Source organism: Pelophylax lessonae, assembly GCF_965119305.1.
Source record: "Pelophylax lessonae genome assembly, chromosome: 1".
In the NCBI taxonomy this organism is placed as follows: domain Eukaryota; kingdom Metazoa; phylum Chordata; class Amphibia; order Anura; family Ranidae; genus Pelophylax; species Pelophylax lessonae.
In genome coordinates, this window is record NC_138768.1 from 658,103,624 (window position 1) to 658,122,853 (window position 19,230).

The 19,230-nt window shown below is 45.7% G+C and overlaps 1 protein-coding gene across 1 annotated transcript in view; it reads left to right on the top strand.

Moving 5' to 3' along the window:
- The window catches only part of USP38 (ubiquitin specific peptidase 38), a 60,010-nt gene that overhangs the window by 24,108 nt on the left and 16,672 nt on the right, over positions 1–19,230 (top strand). Inside the window, exons 3-4 of the mRNA XM_082267445.1 lie at positions 3,787–3,922; positions 6,287–6,416. Coding sequence (XP_082123571.1) covers positions 3,787–3,922; positions 6,287–6,416 — 266 coding nt within the window. The remainder of the gene's footprint in view (positions 1–3,786; positions 3,923–6,286; positions 6,417–19,230) is intronic.

Consider the following 19,230-nt stretch of genomic DNA (forward strand, 5'->3'; position numbering starts at 1 on the left):
AAACCTTGGGTAGTAAGGATAAGGGTGTCTAGTTTATTTTGAATTGCACTGTGAAAAAAGACCTGCTGCCTCTTGTATGTGTGTGTAACACAAATAAACATGATGTAAAATGGGTAAAGTGGGCGCTGGTGCTAGTGTATGTAAATAATAGATAAATAAAGATCTCGTGTATTTAAATGTTTAAAATACCAACAGTATATAATAATCCAGCAGTAATCAAAAAATGTGGAAAAGTGCTCAGATAGGACCAGTGAATTATACCATAAAAGCTGTGTGGTGTACCAAATATTCAAAGATACGCTGTGCTTGGGTGTGATCCTTAAATAATATAGTGGAAAAAAACAAGGAGCCACTCCTTCACCTCAGTCCTTCATATAAAATCCCCTGGATATTGGTCTCAATCGAGTACAGAGTGGGAAAGACAGGAAGCCAAAAATAGTGTAAAGGCCCGTACACACGTGCAGATTGTCGGCCGATTGTAGGCTTGTTAGTATGATGCTTCCGACAGCCGACAGCGCACTTTCGGCTGAAAAGAATCTGTCGTGCAGGCATTAAAATTTTTGTATGCCGACACCAGAGCAGCCGATTGTTCGCCAGTCAATACAGAATTCGGCCGACAGACAGCAGATTTGCAAGACTGGGCATGCTCAGAAAAGAAAAAACACAGGGAAAGTTAACCATCACATGACATCACTTCTGTAGTCGGCGGACAAAATTCTTGTGCAGTCTTTTGCACTTTTCAACAGACACGACAGCCCGGGGACAAAAGACGGCCGATCGTTCGGCCGACGATCTGCACGTGTGTACAGGCCATTAGGGCTCTTTCACACGGTCCGCATTCCGTTGCGGTCCGTGCTCTGCTCAGTAGGGATCGATCCGCTGAGCCGGCGGATGACAGCTCTGTCTCCGCACTGTGTGTCAGAGCCCTGCTGCTCTCTATGGGGAACCGCCTGTCCGCTCTCATCCGATACGATCCCCAGGACGGATGGAAAATAGGGTTTCCATCCGTCCGAATTTCACGGACAGGATCGGATGCGGATGGCAGTGGGTGTCAGCGGACATGTCACCGCTGACATCCGCTGCTCCATAGGGCTGAATGGGGCATCCGATCAGATCTGCCTAAAAAACTGACAGGCGGATCTGATCGGACCGCCCGTGTGAAAGAGCCCTAATACTGTTTATTAAATCTTTTTATAAACAAAAGTAGTAAAATGGGTGCTTCTATGAATCTGTGCCCACCTGGCACAGGAAAGGTCGCTTTTAGAAGAATGCCCAAAAGTATATCCTAATCGTGAAGAACACTTAGGCAAAATCGATTTTATTTTAAATAATCCTACTAACAAAACAAGGTAAAATACTGTATATGGGCATATTGCAATGTACAAAGTAACGGCCCCAATCTGGCCTCACTACACAGGTCTGATGCCTTCTGTAAACCTAAAATTGTGACGCATACAGTTATCTTTTTTTTTTTTTTTTTTCAAAGTCTCTCTATTCTTGTCCTTGTTTCTTGTCACAGGACCAGACACGCTATCTGCATGGTGACGGGTCCCCGCCATATAGTTTTTGGCCATGCTAATGAAAACATGTCACTGTGAGGAGTAACGTGGGTGGGATTATTACAGTACTGATATGTGCAGCTTTTCTGACCTGTTCCCATTCCGCCTCCCTTTTGGTGTCGATGCCAAGCTTGTATGTAGTTATCAGTTAACCAGTTGCCAACCGCCCGCCGCAGTTATAATGCGGCAGGCAGCCGCTCCTGCGCAAACCGGCGTAGGTATACATCGGTTGCTCGCCTGCAGCTAGGGGGCGAGCCACGTGCCCCTGGCAGTGCGCTCCCGCTTGTCAGCGGGGACTCTGATGCATGGGGCAGACGACTCCGATTGCCGTCTGACACCCACGATCGTTCCCCGGTGAGAGAGAAGAACGGTCAGCTGTTGTAAACACAGCTGACCGTTCTTCTCCCTGGAATGATCACGGAGCGCCTGTGATCCTGTTATATAGGAACACAGGTCTCTGTGATCATTTCACAAGCCACGCCCCCCACAGTTAGAAACCCACCCCTAGGTACACATTTAACCCCTTGATCACCCACAGTGTTCCCTTCCCTGCCAGTGTCATTATTATAGTAACAGTGCATATTTTTAGCACTGATTACTGTAGTAATGTCACTGGTCCCCCCAAAAGTGTCAAATATGTCTGTCAGGGGTCCGATCTGTCCGCCGCAATGTCGCAGTCCCGCAAAAAATCGCAGATCGCCGCCATTACTAGTAAAAAAAAAAAAAGCAATAAAAATTACACAAATCTTTTCCGTAGTTAGTAGTCGCGATAACTTTTGTGCAAACCAATCAAAATCCGCTTATTGCAAGTTCTTTTACCAAAAATATGTAGCAGAAAACAAATTGGCCTAGAATGTTAAATTTTGATTTTTTTTTTAAAAAAAATTTTGGGAATGTTCTATAGCAGAATGTGAAAAAATATTATTTTTTTATTTTTTTTCAGAATTGTCGCTATTTTTTTTTGTTTATAGCGCAAAAAATAAAAACTGCACAGGTGATCAAATGCCACCAAAAGAAAGCTCTATTTGTGGGAAAAAAGGACGTAAATTTTATTTAGGTACAGCATCAATTGTCCGTTAAAGTAACGCAGTGCCGAATCGCAAACTATGGCCTGGTCATTAAGGGTGCAGATCCTTTCCGGTCCAGAAGTGGTTAAAGGAAATTGTTCTAGTACACAAGAAACCTCTGAAGGGGGATTCATGTGACCAAAAGATACCAGATGTAAAACTATCCACACTGTCACGTTTATCTTGTTGGCCCATGAACTCCAGCTTGCTCTCCAGGGCAGAAAAAGACCACTATTCAAGGAATCAAGAGTACCTAAAGTAGAAGAAACATGAAGCAAGCATATTAGAAAGCATAAACATGATGTGCCTCATATAATGTAAGAACAATCTGTTCCATACTTGTTAATATTATGTGTCACTATGAGGTCTCTTGCTTGCCAGCCTTAGCAGTAGTCTAGTTCTAAGTAACCTGGTTTACCAGACTACCGCTAAAGGAGGATTTCTAAGAGCAAGAGCTCTCATACTGACAGTTATAGTAGTAAGTGTGGAATGGTTTTACTGATTTACATTTAATTTTACATTATATCAGGCACTTTGATATGCAGGCTTCATACTGTTTGCTCTGCTCTGGGTACGGTTTTTGTTTCCTTGGATAGTGTTCTTTTTTAGTAGTGGATCTGAGGTCTGTAAATCCATCAACAACTCCACTTGCAGTTACATTCAAGGACAGGCAAGAGATGGTGAATCATGGCACATGTAGTTCAATAACACAGGAGGAAAGGATGGGACATTGCTGCAAAAACCCTCCTTCAAGCACCAGAATATGACTTAAAAAGTGGCTGCAGCATGATGACATCACAATTGGTAAAATGGATTTCTCTTCTCTGCAGGTGGTTATTACAAAATTGAATTTATGGATGGGTATAAGTACTATATAAGATATGTCAGGAATCTCAGAGTTAGGCTTTGATGATTATTAAACCAATGTAGATCATAATATACATGACTATATGGCAAATACAATGTATCATATTAAAGCAACGTTTTAGAAAGTAATAACATTTATGCCAAAAATATGTATCGGAGGCCTTCCAGTTATGTTTTTAATGCTTAAGAATTAACATTTTGTTTTCTTGTTTTTTAAATGTATTAATAGCCAAATCTTCATGTAATCTAACCTTCTATGGCTAAAAACTGACAACTTAAATTCTGTGTTTCAGATGCTTCATTTGAACCATCTGTTGCTCTGGCAAGCCTTGTGCAGCACATTCCCTTACAGATGATTACTGTTCTCATCAGAAGTTTGACCACTGATCCTAATGTGAAAGATGCAAGCATGACTCAGGCTCTCTGCAGGTATTTTATGCCATACTGGCTACAAAGTACTATTTCCACACAACTTGTAGACAAAGGAAATTACTGTGGAAGTCTTAAATAACCAATATAGGCTAGGGATAGACAGATTATCGGCAAAGCTGATATATCGGGGGCTGATATGCACTTTCCCCGATATATCAGTATCGGCCCCCGGAACTGGGCGATATTGCCAATATTTTTGTGACGTCATTCTGCCTTCTTAGGCTGCCTCCCTCACCTTGGACAGCCTTGTCTGGAGTCGGGACTAGTCTCGCGGGAGTGTATCACAGCCATACACCCACCCACCCACCCACAGCAGCCCGGTGCCAGCCATCCACATCCACCGGCCCTGTGCCAGCCAGCCAGCCACCCACCCACCACAGGGTGCCAGACACCCACAGGCCCTGTACCAGCCGCCCACAGGCCCTGTACCAGCCAGCCACCCACCACAGGGTGCCAGCCAGCCACCCACCACAGGGTGCCTGCCAGCCACCCACCACAGGGTGCCAGCAAGCCAGCTATTAAGCATTAAACAAAAATTAACATGTTCAGTACCAGATTTGTGTCAAAAATTGTCTTTTATTTTTCAAAACTTTAAATGTACAAAATATCGGCTGATACCGATACGTTGTGACCAGTATCGGCCCTGAAAAAAACATATCGGTCTTTCCCTAATATAGACATTGCCTAATGGCTACACTCACTATTGGTGTTAAAGTGATTCCTCAGTCAGTTCTGCAAAAATTAAAAAGTCAGCAGCTACAAAAACTGTAGCTGCTGACGTTTAATAAACAGACACTCTTTTGTCCAAGGATCCAGCGCCATCCTCACCCGGTCTGGTTCTTTTTCGGTTTTTCTCTTCAGATCCCAAGAGCTAGTATGTTAATTGTGGGCCAGCCGTCTGTGACTCCTGCGGCTTCACAACAGTTGGGCACATTAGTCAGCAAAAGTGTGGATAAAACAGCCGGTGAGGCGGCATCACATCACTTCCTCACCACCTATCAGCAGCCTCTGAAACACGATCCGAACGCTGATCATGCTTCAGAGGAAAGGGTAATTTAGATGTGCATCTAAATCTACTCTAAAGGCATGACCGTAAAACAAAGCTGAACAGTATCTACTGGTGCCTCTGAACTTCATAGGCTATTTTCTGAAAAAGGTGAACCAAAGAAGCCAATTGAGCATCTATTTATACTACTGCTGGTCGTCTCCTTTAAACCTCTGTAGTGTGCAAACTAGGGATGCACCCATACCAGTTTTCTAGAACCGAGTACCGATAATTTTTTCTAAAGTATTCGCCAATATCATGTGCTTTTCGGTGAGTTTTTTCAGCCTGTTCACATGTGTGGGACGGACGAAGTGTGATTTGAAAAAGAGTTCTGTGCCATTTCAGTCCAGTTCAGGTGTGATTTAAAATCTCATACACTGTCAATCGCATCTGAACTGGACTGGGCTTTGAAATCACGCTGCAAACCGGCCCACACATACAGTGGGTACGGAAAGTATTCAGACCCCCTTAAATTTTTCACTCTTTGTTACATTGCAGCCATTTGCTAAAATTATTTAAGTTCATTCTTCTTCCTCATGAATGTACACATAGCACCCCATACTGACAAAAAAACACAGAAGTACTTGTGCAAATGCTTTGTTTAAATGCAACGCAAGTGAAAAACAATTCGATGCTCCAGAGTCCCTTCTTTTTTCCCCCCATCTTACTTGCTCTCAAGTGTCAGAGAAATTATCCATTCACCAGGACATTGAGCTAAAAATACAGTACACGGGCCATTACATTAACCTATTACTCAGATTCAGTTGCTTCCTATTTCTGAGTTACCAGTTAACCAGATAGTGGCAGAAATCTATTGATTTCAAATGATCTTCTGGCTTTAGAATTGTTGACATGCACAATAGCTGCAATCATTTGCTTAAAACTGGGAAACAAATGAAATTGTGGGTGCCGTATTGCAATAACATTGTGAGGAATAAGGCCAACATTTGACTCTTCCCATCTTGGCTATCCCATATCCTACATCCTACCAAATGGTCATCGGGCTTGTGTAAGCAGATGCTCGCTTGCTGGGGTTGTTGCAAACTTTCTTGCATATTCTGCTTTTTGTTTTTTTTTCAATACTTTTTTTACCTTGCGTTTTCTGGCTTTGATCACTTTTAGGAGCAAATTACTTATAGGATGTTGTCTGTTCACTGAGTCTGTATGGCAATGTTCAAGGAAAACATAACCATGTTTACTTCTACTAGACTGGCTCATTAGTACTTCTCTCATTAGAAAAAATGTCTAATTATTTATTGAATCTCTTGTGGCTAGAGAAGCTCAGTGCTTAGAACCCGATGTCCCTTCTCTTTCAGGATGATTGACTGGCTTTCCTGGCCTCTAGCACAGCATGTGGAGACATGGGTGATCGCTCTGCTGAAGGGACTGGCAGCAGTCCAGAAATTTACTATTCTAATTGATGTTACTTTGCTTAAAATTGAACTGGTATGTAAGTTAATATTTCTACTAAATGGTTTCAGCTATAGATGTACTTTTTATTGCAGTTCCTGAAGAGCAAGGGTTATATAAATTTGTTCTGCATAAGTATCTGAGTACTTGCTAACATCTGTAATCCTGATACTTGCAAACTACTATATATAAATAATTGGATCTGACCTTTCTGCCAGGTCAGAGAGGTTCTTCATTTGATTGCCGCTTTGACAGATTAATTACTTGGAAAATTCTAAAACTAAGCTTCGCAATTTTGAACATCAAGCTATCAGTTTGTAAATATACTGAGTTTTAAACTTTTTTATTTTTTAACCACTTGCCAACCACAATACCCTGATCGCCCCTGGTGTTAACCCCTTCCCTGCCAGTGTCAGTACAGTAACAGTGCATATTTTTTAGCGTACTGATTACTGTAGTAATGTCACTAGTAACCTCCCCCCCCAAGTGTCAAAAATGTCAGGTTTCCAATCGGTCTGCTGCAATGTCGCAATTTTTTTGATAAAAATCACTGATTGCCACCATTACTAATAAAAAAAAAAAATAAATAAATAAAAATGACATAAATCTTTCCCCTAGTTTTGTAGATGCCATAACTTTTGCACACACCAATCAATATACGCTAATTGGGATTTTTTTTTTCTTTTTTCCCCAAAATATGTATCAGAATACAAATTGTCCTAAAATGATGAAAAAAGTAGATTTTTCGTTTTATTTATTTTTTTTAATGGAAATGTTTTATATAGCATGTAGCAGAAAGTAAAAAATATGTTTGTTTTTTTTTCCCCAGAAAACTTTTTTTTAGTTAATAGCGCAAAAAATAAAAATACCACCAAAAGAAAGCTCTATTGGTGGGTAACAGAAAGGACATCAATTTTATTTGGTTACAGCGTCACAGGACCGCACAATTGTCAGTAAAGTAACGCAGTGCCGTATCGCAAAAAATGGCCTGGTCATTAGGGGGGAAACCTTCCGGTCCAGAAGTGGATAAAGTGGTTTGTCCAGATGCAGTGGACAGCTTTAAAGGCCTATGGGCATATATAGGCATGAGGAGATGGGTCAATTAAATCTATAATTTTACTGTTGTACTCGCCCATTTGGGTTCTGCGTCGCCTCTTTTTAGCCGCCTTTTTTTTTTTTTAGTTTAGGATAGAGTGGTGAGAAATGATAGCTCCTTGTAGATTTTTAATGCTGTCTATATCCCAGCTGGGGAGATTTATCCTATTTGTTCTGCTGACCATTATCCTAGAGACTGAAAGTGAGGAAAATTCACTGCTGCATAAATTAAAAGAAAATCTTCTCAATGGGACATAGATTGGGGGGAAAAAAATCTAACGGGAGTTCTGACCATCCCTACTAATATCAAAGTTTAAAAAAAAACAAAAAACCTTTCACCAGTTTATACTGCGATGGGTCAAAAGGATTTAAGAGTCCTTTTACTGAAGTACTGCAAAGAAGAATATACCTTTATTAAAACAGGTTTGTTGTAACTTTCAGTATGCTGTCTCTTTTTTAACTACAATGATTTGGCTCTTTACCCATGTGATCGGCTGTGTCCAATCACAGCCAGTCACATGTAAATGAGGAAGTGCTATTTATCGGCTCTCCTCGCCTCACACAGTCAGTGTGTGGCGAGGAGAGCCGGTCAGCGGCGGCTCCTCAAAGGGGAACACAGAAAAGGTTATCAGGGCTGCTGCTGCCCATCAGTGCTGTTCGTCAGTGCCACCTCTTAGTGCACATCAGTGCGGCATATTAGTACCTCCTCATCAGTGCCACCTCATCAGTGCGGCATATTAGTACCTCCTCATCAGTGCAGCCTATCAGTGCCCATCAGTGCTGCCTCATGAGTGCACATCAGTGAAGGAGAAAGATTAATTATTTTCAAAATTTACTGACAGAAAATAAGAAAAACTTTTTTTTTTTTCAAGATTTTCTGTTTTTTTTTTTTTCTTTTTTTTTTTTTTATAGTAAGAAATAAAAAAACCCAGCAGTGATTAAATATCACCAAAAGAAAGCTCTATTTGTGTAAAAAAAAATGGTAAAAATTTCATTTGGGTACAGTGTAGCATCACCGCGTAATTGTCATTCAAAGTGTGACAGCGCTGATAGCTGAAAATTGGCTTGGGCAGGAAGGGGGTGAAGTGCCCGGTATTGAAGTGGTTAATATAAAACAAAAAATAAAGGTTTGATTCCCCATTTTCAGTAAATGCGTGGAGCCATTCACGTGTCTCTGCTACTCTTATAGCACATATACAGCTTACATTAGAGTCATTTATTCTAACTTGTGTATAGATGTTTTCTGGTATTTGCCTCTCATAAGTGCTAGGCATGGAACACATGACTTATAGGAGTATACAAAGGACATAAACTCAGTGTGATGACATGAGGTTATGTTTTAGGATGGCTAACGCTTTTTTTTAGTGATGTAAAAGGGCCTTTTGGTTGCTTTCAGCCTATCTCAAAATAAAAAAAAGTTTTCCTAATTGGAGTATTGTTGTGTTAAATAGTTGTGAGAATTGCAGGTTTGAGTGGGGCTCAGGTAAGTATTAGGGGATGCTGGGGAGCCTGCTGCACACAGGTTTTTTTGTCTTAGAGGTTGTAAACTCCGTTAATTTTTTTATTTTTTTTTTACAAGCTGAAAGATAAACACATAATGAGCTAGTATGCATCGCTTACTAGCTCATTATGAAATACTTACCTTAGAATGAGCCCCTGTCGTGCCGTCCTCTCACCTCTATGACGGGCGACATGTCCAGCGCCCGTCTTCCGGGATCGCGGCATCCGCCATCTGATTGGCCGGAGCAGCGGTGACGTCACTCCCGCGCACGCGCGCGGGAGCCGACAGTCACGGCACGGGTCTCTGAAGAAACGGCACCAGCAGCCATTCCTTCAGAGCGCATGCGCCAGTGATGTCACTGGCTGCATGTAAGGTAAATATCTCCTAAACAGTGCATGTTTAGGAGATATTTACAGTACCTATAGGTAAGCCTTATTATAGGCTTACCTATAGGTAAAAGTGTCAGAGGAGGGTTTACTTCCTCTTCAATGCATTAAGATAAAAAAAACCTTCTGACTTTTACAACTCCTTTAGGTGTCCCAGACTTCTTTTTACCCTTAAAGTGGAGTTCCACCCTGAAATTTTTTTTTTAGATAAAAATACCCCCGGGACAGTTAGGGCTAGTGCATTTAAGCAACGATAGCCTCTGAACTGTCCCCTGTTTCACTTACCTTTTAGAAGAAATACTTACCTTGAAAATGTCTTGTCCAGCGCTGCCATCTCAGGTGTGGGCAGCTGAAGCCGGAGCGTCCTCTTCGGTGACGTCGGAGTCCCAGAATGCCCTGCACCAGCTTCTGGGCATGTCCAGAAGCTGTTCAGCAGGGAATGACGCCTGCACCGGAAGTGACGAGCAGGGCTGGTGCAGGCGCATTGACTCCTGGGAGCGATGACGCTCATCTCCCAGGAGTCAATGCAAGCACGAAGTGACGGCGCGGGCCTGCGGTTGCAGAGGGAGGAAGAGGAAGGAAGGTAAGTATATTTTCATTAAAAAGAAGGTAAGTGAAACAAAAAAAAAATTAAATTATCCAATTCTTTTTCAGGTACATTAAAGCAAGCGGATGGTGAAAAGTTGATTTTGAGGGTGGAACTCCGCTTTAACACTGGTTACAAATAGATAATTCAATTTCTTGTTTCAATTAACTTCATTGTGATGAACCTATTTGAGGTTTGCATTCTATATGGTGGTGTACTTGGTCAGATTTGTCTAACAGAATCGTAATGTGTGCGAGTAAATGATCAGATTTTATTATTTTAATTGATCACTAAAAAAAATTGAAAGTAATCAAATAAAAAAAAAAAGACAGAGTGTGTGGCATTACTTTAAGGAAATTGTGCTATGTTGTCCTTTGGCTAGTCTTAGTAGACCATGTTGTAAATAGATCTGAAGGAGATCAAATTACACATATTACCAGCGGAATGGATACACTGTACTCCAGCCTTTTTCAACACCCTGGTGTGCCTCCTGGGTTCTTCAGGGGTGCCTTGGCAAAATGGCATCAAATTGCTGCAGGTTTTTACTTTGTAGAATTACAACTCTGGGCACTGTGCGGGTCAAGCCACTGGCACCCTGACAACCAGTGACATCCCTGGTTGATAAGGAGAATGCCGGGTGCTTGCGCAGCATCCTTATTTACTCCTCCTCCTCCCTTCTCACATTAGCAAATAGAAGAATAGAACCCGAGGGAGAAGAGAAACCCTAGAATACTAGTCCATACCAGCTTGTAATAGTGGAGGAATAAATCACTTCTAATGTTGGATGACCCATGTGTATGGATGTTGCTGCCTTATGTAAAACTATTAGTTTAGGGTTTTTTTACATTTTAGAATGGGGTGCCTCAAGATTGTGCAGAATTGTTAAGGGAGCTACAACTGAAAAAAGGTTGAGAAACACTGCTGTACTCTTATCTCTGCTAGCAGAGACTAGGACAATTTGTAGCAGTAAGCCCGGCCACAAACACGGTTCGAATCCGAGTTGTGAACCATGAATGGGCAGGCTGAATGTACCCTAGTTGATCGATCGATTGATTGACTTGGGTACAACCACCTGCTGGATTTTACATGCGATTATCGCTAGTGGCTGGTATAGCCGCTAACATAAATCACTGTGCTCTCCCAGCATAAACAGCCCGTGGTTGCAGGAAACAAATTTGGTCCGTCTATAGCCAGCTTTAGTTGAACAGAGCCTATTAACAAGTATTCAGGCAGCACTTCATATAGTATTACTATTCAGCATGTATTTAGCGCCAACAGTTTGGGCAGTGCAATACAGCTAGAAATGCTATGGGTGCACTCTGAGTTAAATGATTTTTTGTTAAATAAAGGTTTTAAAACATAATAGTGAAGATCATATAAACTATTAGTAAATTGACCAAAAATGACTACAAAAATAATTTTTCCTTTTTTTGAGAGCATTTCCAGGCAACAAATTATGCCAGTCAATGAGATATATTTGTAACCATCAACACTGAAACTGTACTAATCACCATTCTAAGCGGAGTTCCAGCCATTTCTGTGTTTATTATAAGTCAGCGGCTACAAAAAGTCTAGCTGCTGACTTTTAATAAACACACTCTCGCCAGTCCCAACAATCCAGCAATGTGGCGGCCCAAAGCCTTGGTTGTCTCCCTCGGGTCTCCCCGGCGTCACTAGTGTGGGCACCCGGCTGTGACAGCTAGCGGCTGTCCTGAATGGCCGGGCAATCTTCTTGGATCTGTGATATGTCCCAGGAGATTGCAAGCAGGGAGGGGGGAGAAGAGAACTTCTGCTCGAGCTGCTTAGGCAAAACTGGGTAACCGCTCCCCCCCCCCCCCCAAAAAAATGTCAGGGGGTCAGGAGTCCTTTTGGGTGGAACTCTGCTTTAATGTACCAGAAGCCAAAATAGCTATATTCTCTCTAAAAGCCAGTGCCTCACAAGTTCATTGGGAGTGTGCTTTGTGTAGCTTGTGCTGTGCAACATGCTCAATCTCCAGTCAGTTTCAGGCTTTTAAATCTGAGTGGTGGCTGGATTACATTTTCTTTTTTTTTTCTTTCCCCTTTAATTTCACCTGTTGCAAGTAACACCCTTTCAGTCCTTTGACCAAACTCCTCTATTGTTCTCCATAGAAGAAGATAGTTTGGAGAACAATGTACTTGATAACAGTCTGTACTGGACGGAAGCTATCGGGTCACAGGAACTATAAAGCTTTATCAGATATAATGAAAGTCCCTCAGTGGTATGTTTAAAAGGCAACACATAAGGTGAATGCGAACCTTAAAGCGGAGTTCCACCCTAAAAACTATTTTTGCATGTCCGCTAGCTTGGATGAACCTGAAAAAGAATTGGATAATTAAAATATTTTTCTCTTACGTCCTCCGACAGTCGCCGCCACTCCATATTCATCACTAATGGGGTTATTGACCTTTGCTTCGCAGGAGTAGCTAGGCAACAAAATTTGTTAATATCAAAGCTTTTAGCATATCCCACCCCTAGGGGGTGGTCCCCTCAGTCAATACCTCCCTGCTTCCTGCATTCCCAACTCAGTTTCTAATGCCTAGCTTAGGAGTAGCAAGGCTGTTTCTGTGCTGGGGCTCTCAGTCTCAGCCTCTTTTCTCTTTTTGATTTTATTTTGAGTTTTTTTCTCTTTCTTTTACTTAGCTGTTATTTTTCAGCATTAGTTAGGTTCTTCGGATGAAGATGATTATGCGGAGCTGGGTCTCGGACTGGCCACCCTGGATCCCAGGGTTCAGGGCCAGGGGCTTCCCAGCCTGCCATCGAGCGTTCAGCTCAGGTTTCCCTGGCATATTGAACGACCCATCCCTGTTCGCTGCAGGGATGCTATCGGTGAGGTGGCTACCTCACTGGACGCCATTGCGGTTTCGCACCGCAGTTCCACTGCGTCCTGGCTGCGACACTCCCTGTCCTCAGTGCAGCGGTTTGGTCGCTGGAGAAGGCTCCCCACGCCATCCGGACTGGTAAGTGTACATCTATGTGGGGACCTGTCTATTTGGGTGTCAGTCTGGGACTGTGTGACCCTGCATGTCTGTGAAAATGCTGAGCTCCCTGTCAGATTCCTGTGTGGAATAGCTGCCTGTCTGTGGGCTGCGAGGGGGGGGGGCTCTCCCGCGCTGCTGTGTAATGCATGAAGCAGTCTGGGCTAGACATGCAGTGCGGCGTTCGCTACTGCAGCCCGCCATTTTTTTGCGCATATTTTATGGTGCCCGGTCCTGTGAGGTATGGCGCGGCGTTTTGGCGCCAAATGCCACCATTTTGGCGGCGATCGATCAGGCCACATGTCGGCGCCATTTTCCCTGTGCCTCAGGAATCCTCAGCCGAGTGGCCATGTTGGTGTAGCCTTGCAGAGGCTTTATAGGGCGGTCAGTCATTGCATCACTTCCTTTTGCTCTGGGACAGTGATCGGTGGCAGCAGCCTGTGTGATCTCTCCAGGTTTTTACCTTTTCTTTTTCCTGTATTCCTTGCCCAGTGTTCTTATCCCTGTGGGGGTCGGTGTATTCAGTAGGGTGCGGTGGGCTACGCTCACCGCGGTCTTAAAGGGGCAGTACTCCTTTTTTTCTACTTTTACTGGGGCATGGATTCTCAGGATTGCAAGTTTCCTCCCACCTTGGTGGGGGGCCAAGGGGCTGCTGCATCCCCCGAGGGGGCTGATCTGGCTACTATTGTGGCGAACTTGGCTGCTCAGGTGCAGATGCTGGTGGCTGATCGATCCACCAAAGGGCCCAGAGTGTCTATTTCCTCTGATTCAGAGGGCGATGGGGCTGCTATGGCTGGAGTGCCCTTCTCAGAGTCTCACTCATCTCTAGACCTTGTGGGGTCTGAGGGGGAGGCTGAGGTAGAAGGGGTTGATAATTCTCCCCCTGGCTCGTCTGAAGAGCTTGCACTTATGGATGAGTTGGTTGCTTCTATCAAGCAAACGCTGCATTTGCAGGATGAACCATGTCCTCCTGTTTTGATGTCCTCTTATGGGACGCAAAGAAAACGCAAAACATCTAAGGTTTTTCCTTGCTCTGTGGAATTTCAGCGCGCGGTTGATGAGCAATGGCGCAATTTAAAGAAGCCTTTTGCTGTGCCGAGTAGGTTCAAACTGCGTTATCCATTTACAACCACCACTGATGAGCGTTGGTGTGTGCCGCCTCAGGTGGATCACGCGGTGGCGATTTTTAATAAATCCACTGCGATCCCTGCTGAGGATACCCCGGTGTTCCGGGACCCGACGGACAGGAGATTGGAGTCTCTGGCCCATCATGCTTATACGGTTGCTGGTTCTATGCTGAAGCCTATTTTTGCTTCCATTATGGCAGCCCAGGCTATTGCGGATTGGACGCAGGTGCTCAGGCGCACCCTGGTGGCTGACTCTGCCCCGCCGACAACTTTGGCTATGGTGGATCAAATTCATCAGGGTGTCATGTATTTGTGTGATGCGGACTTAGATATGGTCCCTTTGGCTGCGCGTCTTTCAAGTGTGGCAGTATTGAACCGTCGCCTTATATGGCTGAAGTGTTGGTCTGTTGACCAATCTTCTCGCAAGACTTTAGCTAATTTGCCCTACGCAGGATCTCGCCTTTTTGGCGAATCTTTGGATACTCTGATAAAGGAAATTTCTGGGGGTAAGAGCACTCTCTTGCCCCAAACTCACAAGAATAAGTTTGTTCGTGGTAAGAAGAATACCTCGTTTAGGCCCTCTCAGGGGTCCTTTCGTGCCTTTCGGTCGCACTATAAGGGCAAGCTCTTCAAGGGCCAAGGCTCCCAGAAGAAGCCGTGGACGGGTAAGCAGAAGTCCGGCCAGTCCGGGTCCGCTGCCCATAACAATACGGCCTGAAGGGACGCCCTCACCCAGTTCTGGGGTGGGGGGACGTTTGCTCGGTTTTATTCAACCCTGGCTGGACCGCATTCGGGACAGGTGGGTTCAGGAAATCGTTCGATCTGGATACAAGATCGAGTTTCTCTCTCGGCCAGCGGGCAGATTTTTCCCCTCAAACCTTCAGCTGACTCCGGAGCGCTTGTAGGATCTGCACCTGGCGGTGCGGGACCTGCGGGCCCAGGGAGTGGTAGTTCCGGTGCCTCATCGGGACAGATTTCGGGGGTTCTATTCCAATCTGTTCACTGTGCCCAGAAAGGAGGGCAAGGTACGTCCGATTCTGGACTTGAAAGCTCTGAACCACTTTGTGCGGGTTCGCAAGTTCCGCATGGAATCCCTGCGCTCGGTGGTGGCTTCCCTGGTTCCGGGGGAATTCATGGCCTCCATCGATTTGAAGGATGCGTATCTTCACATTACAATTTTCGAGGGTCACCAGAGGTACCTTCGATTCGCCATTGCGGAGGACCATTTCCAATTCGTGGCGTTACCCTTTGGTCTTGCTTCGGCTCCACGGGTTTTCACCAAGGTGCTTGCACCGGTCCTGGCCTTATTGAGAGCCCAGGGCATCTCTGTATTGGGGTATCTGGACGATATCTTGATTCGGTCTGCGACCAGTCAGGGCCTGGTGAACGACCTGTCCATCACGATGCAGACTCTGCAGGAGTTCTGTTGGACGATGAATTTACCAAAGTCAACGTTGTGTCCGTCAGTTCGTCTTCCCTACCTGGGGATGATACTGGACTCTGTTCAAGCGAAGGTCTTCCTGCCGGAAGACAAGCTCCGGACACTTCAGAACGAAGTCATGTCCCTCAGGGACAATCAGTGCTCGTCCCTCCGGACGTGTATGAGGTGTCTGGGTTTGATGGTCTCGGCCTTCGAGGCGATTCCCTTCGCCCAGTTTCACACACGGGATCTTCAGGCGGAGATCCTGGCCAAGTGGGACGGGCGTCCGCAATCTCTGGATCTGCGGGTTTCGTTGAGCCGCCTCACCAGTCCCCAGTGGCTCCAGTCCCCGGCGGTGTCGGGGGGGCAAGTCCTTTCGTCCTTTGTCGTCGACGGTGATCACCACGGATGCCAGCCTGTCGGGCTGGGGTGGTGTCCTGGGCGTTCTGTCCGCCCAGGGAACTTGGTCGGAGGAGGAATCTTCCCTTCCGATCAACATTCTGGAATTGCGAGCGATAAATCTCTGCCTTCTGCGTTGGACGGACAGGTTTCAGGGCCGTCCGGTTCGGGTGCAGACGGACAATGCCACAGCGGTGGCCTACATCAACCACCAAGGGGGCACCAGGAGTGCCCGAGCGGCTCGGGAAGTAGCCGACATTCTGTCTTGGGCCGAGACGCACGTCCCGGCGATATCTGCAGTTCACATTCCGGGGGTGGAGAACTGGCAGGCGGATTATCTGAGTCGCCAGACCCTGGACCAGGGAGGATGGTCCCTTCACCCGGATGTCTTTCAGATGTTGTGCGCGAAGTGGGGTTCCCCAGATGTGGACCTGTTCGCGTCTCGTCTAAACAACAAGGTGGAAAGGTTCGTGGCAAGGACGCGCGATCCTCGGGCAGACGCCTCAGACGCGTTAGTGGCGCCCTGGCATCAGTATCGTCTGATGTATGCCTTTCCACCGATTCAGCTGCTGTCGAGGTTCCTTCGCAGGTTGGGCTCGGAACCGCACACGGTGGTTCTGGTGGCGCCAGACTCGCCTCGCCGGTCTTGGTACGCAGACCTCGTGAATTTGGCGGTCGACGCTCCGTGGCGTCTGCCTCTTCGAGAAGATCTCCTGTCTCAAGGACCGATCTTCCATCCTGCTTTACAGTCGCTGGCTTTAACGGCCTGGCTGTTGAAAGCCAGGTCCTGAAGGATAGGGGTCTCTCCCCTGAGGTCATTCCCACTTTGATCAAGGCTAAAAAAAGCCTCTTCGGGGAAGATTTACTACCGTACTTGGAAGGCGTAGTTTGCCTGGTGTGAGTCCAGGGGGTATTCCCCTCGCTCGTACTCGGTATCGAGAGTGTTGGCTTTCCTTCAAACGGGCGTGGACCAGCGTTTGGCGTTGGCCACGATTAAGGGTCAGATTTCTGCGCTGGCCGTTCTCTTTCAACGCCCTGTGGCGTCTAACTCTTTTTGGTTAGCACCTTTGTTCAAGGGGTGCGACACTTGGCCCCTCCTTGGAGGGACCCTTTACCTCCATGGGATTTGAACCTTGTTCTGTCCGTGTTGCAACATGCTCCCTTTGAAAAGATCAGGGAGATTTCGTTGTCTCTGTTGTCCAAGAAGGTTGCCTTTTTGGTGGCGATCACTTCGGCTCGCAGGGAATCGGAGCTGGCGGCCTTGTCCTGCAGCTCTCCCTACTTGGTGATTCACTTGGATAAGGTGGTCTTACGACCTAACCCTTCTTTTCTTCCGAAGAGGATCTCGGAATTTCACCTCAATGAGGACATTGTCTTGCCTTAGCTTTGCGCGAAGCCTAAGCATCCGAGGGAGGTGGCTTTGCATTCCTTGGATGTTGTTCGGGCGATCAGGGTTTACCTGTCATCGACGAAATCCTTTCGCAAGTCGGATTCTCTTTTTGTTCTTCCAGAGGGTCCTCGGAAGGGCATGGCAGCGTCGGCTGCGACCATCGCCAAATGGATCAGACAGACCATTGTGCAAGCCTATGCTTTGAAGGGGAGGGTTCCTCCTTTCCCTGTGAAGGCGCACTCTACCAGATCTCTGAGTACGTCTTGGGCCTATCGTCATCAGGCTTCTGTGGCCCAGGTGTGTAAGGCGGCGACTTGGTCGTCTGTTCACACCTTCTCCAAATTCTACAAGGTGGATGTTCAGGCATCGGCAGATGCTTCCTTTGGCCGCAAAGTTCTTAGTGCAGCAGTGCCTTAGGGTCCCTTGTTTTGGGTCCTTGGCTGTTGGGATGTCTTTATCCCTAGGTTACTTGTTTTCCTGGGTTGTTGCTCCTGTTGAGCACTGTTTTTTTCCTGTTGCCCAGTTGGTTCTCTTACTTTGGTAAGGTTCCTTTCTCTGATGTGGGTACTGCGTTGCTTTAGGCGTGGCTGCGTTTTTTCCCACCCCTCATGTCTACACTGCTATGGGACGTCCCCATTAGTGATGAATATGGAGTGGCGGCGACTGTCGGATGACGTAAGAGAAAACTGAATTTTTGTAAAATCTTACCTGTAAAATTCCTTTCTCTGAGTCCTCCGACAGTCGCCGCCCCCGCCCCTCTTTTGGGGTTTGTTTGTGTACTCTACTGCTATGCTACTGAAACTGAGTTGGGAATGCAGGAAGCAGGGAGGTATTGACTGAGGGGACCACCCCCTAGGGGTGGGATATGCTAAAAGCTTTGATATTAACACATTTTGTTACCTAGCTACTCCTGTGGAGAAAAGGTCAATAACCCCATTAGTGATGAATATAGAGTGGCGGCGACTGTCGGAGGACTCAGAGAAAGGAATTTTACAGGTAAGATTTTACAAAAATTCAGTTTTTTTGTTTCACTTACCTTGTTTTTAATGAAAATATACTTACCTTCCTTCCTCTTCCTCCCTCTCCGACCGCGGCCCGCGCCGTCACTTCCTGCTTGCATTGACTCCTGGGAGATGAGCATCATCAATCCCAGGAGTCAATGCGCCTGCACCGGCCCTGCTCGTCACTTCCGGTTCAGGCACGTCATTCCCTGCTAAACAACTTCTGGACATGCGCAGAAGCTGTGCAGGGATGACGCGACTGCACCCGAAGTGGCGAACAGGGCATTCTGGGACTCTGACTTCACCAAAGAGGACGCTCCAGCTTCAGCTGCGCACACCTGAGATGGCAGCGCTGGACAAGACCTTTTCAAGGTAAGTATTTCTTCTAAAAGGTAAGTGAAAGGGCATAGTTCAGAGGCTATTGTTGCTTAAATGCATTAGCCCTGACTGTTCTGGGGGTATTTTTAGGTACATTTTTTTTGCCTGGAACTCTGCTTTAAGGTCAGCTATAGATAGAGCGAATTTATTTTCTGCAACCATGGGAACAGTGTTGACAGGGGAATCCCTCCCGGCGAGGGAAGCTGTTCCCGCTGGGAGAAGACAGTGAGTATAGCTAGTGTTTATTACAGACACTAACGATAATCGCATGTAAAATCCAGCAGGCCGGTTGTACCCAAGTGGATTGATTTAACTTGGTTATATTCATTTAGTCTGTACATAGTTTGAATCTCGAATTTGAACCGTCTATGGCTGGCCTAATCCACAAAGGGGATTTGTTTCCTTTGTCCTCAACAATGTACTTTTTTATAAATTTATAAAAAAAAATTAAAATACATTATGTACCTGGTGATCCTGTCAGCCCCCTTCATTAATACACCTGTCTGTTCCCTTCTGACTATGCTAGGCATGGAAATGGATCCATCCTATCATGGTCAGTTTGCATCTGTC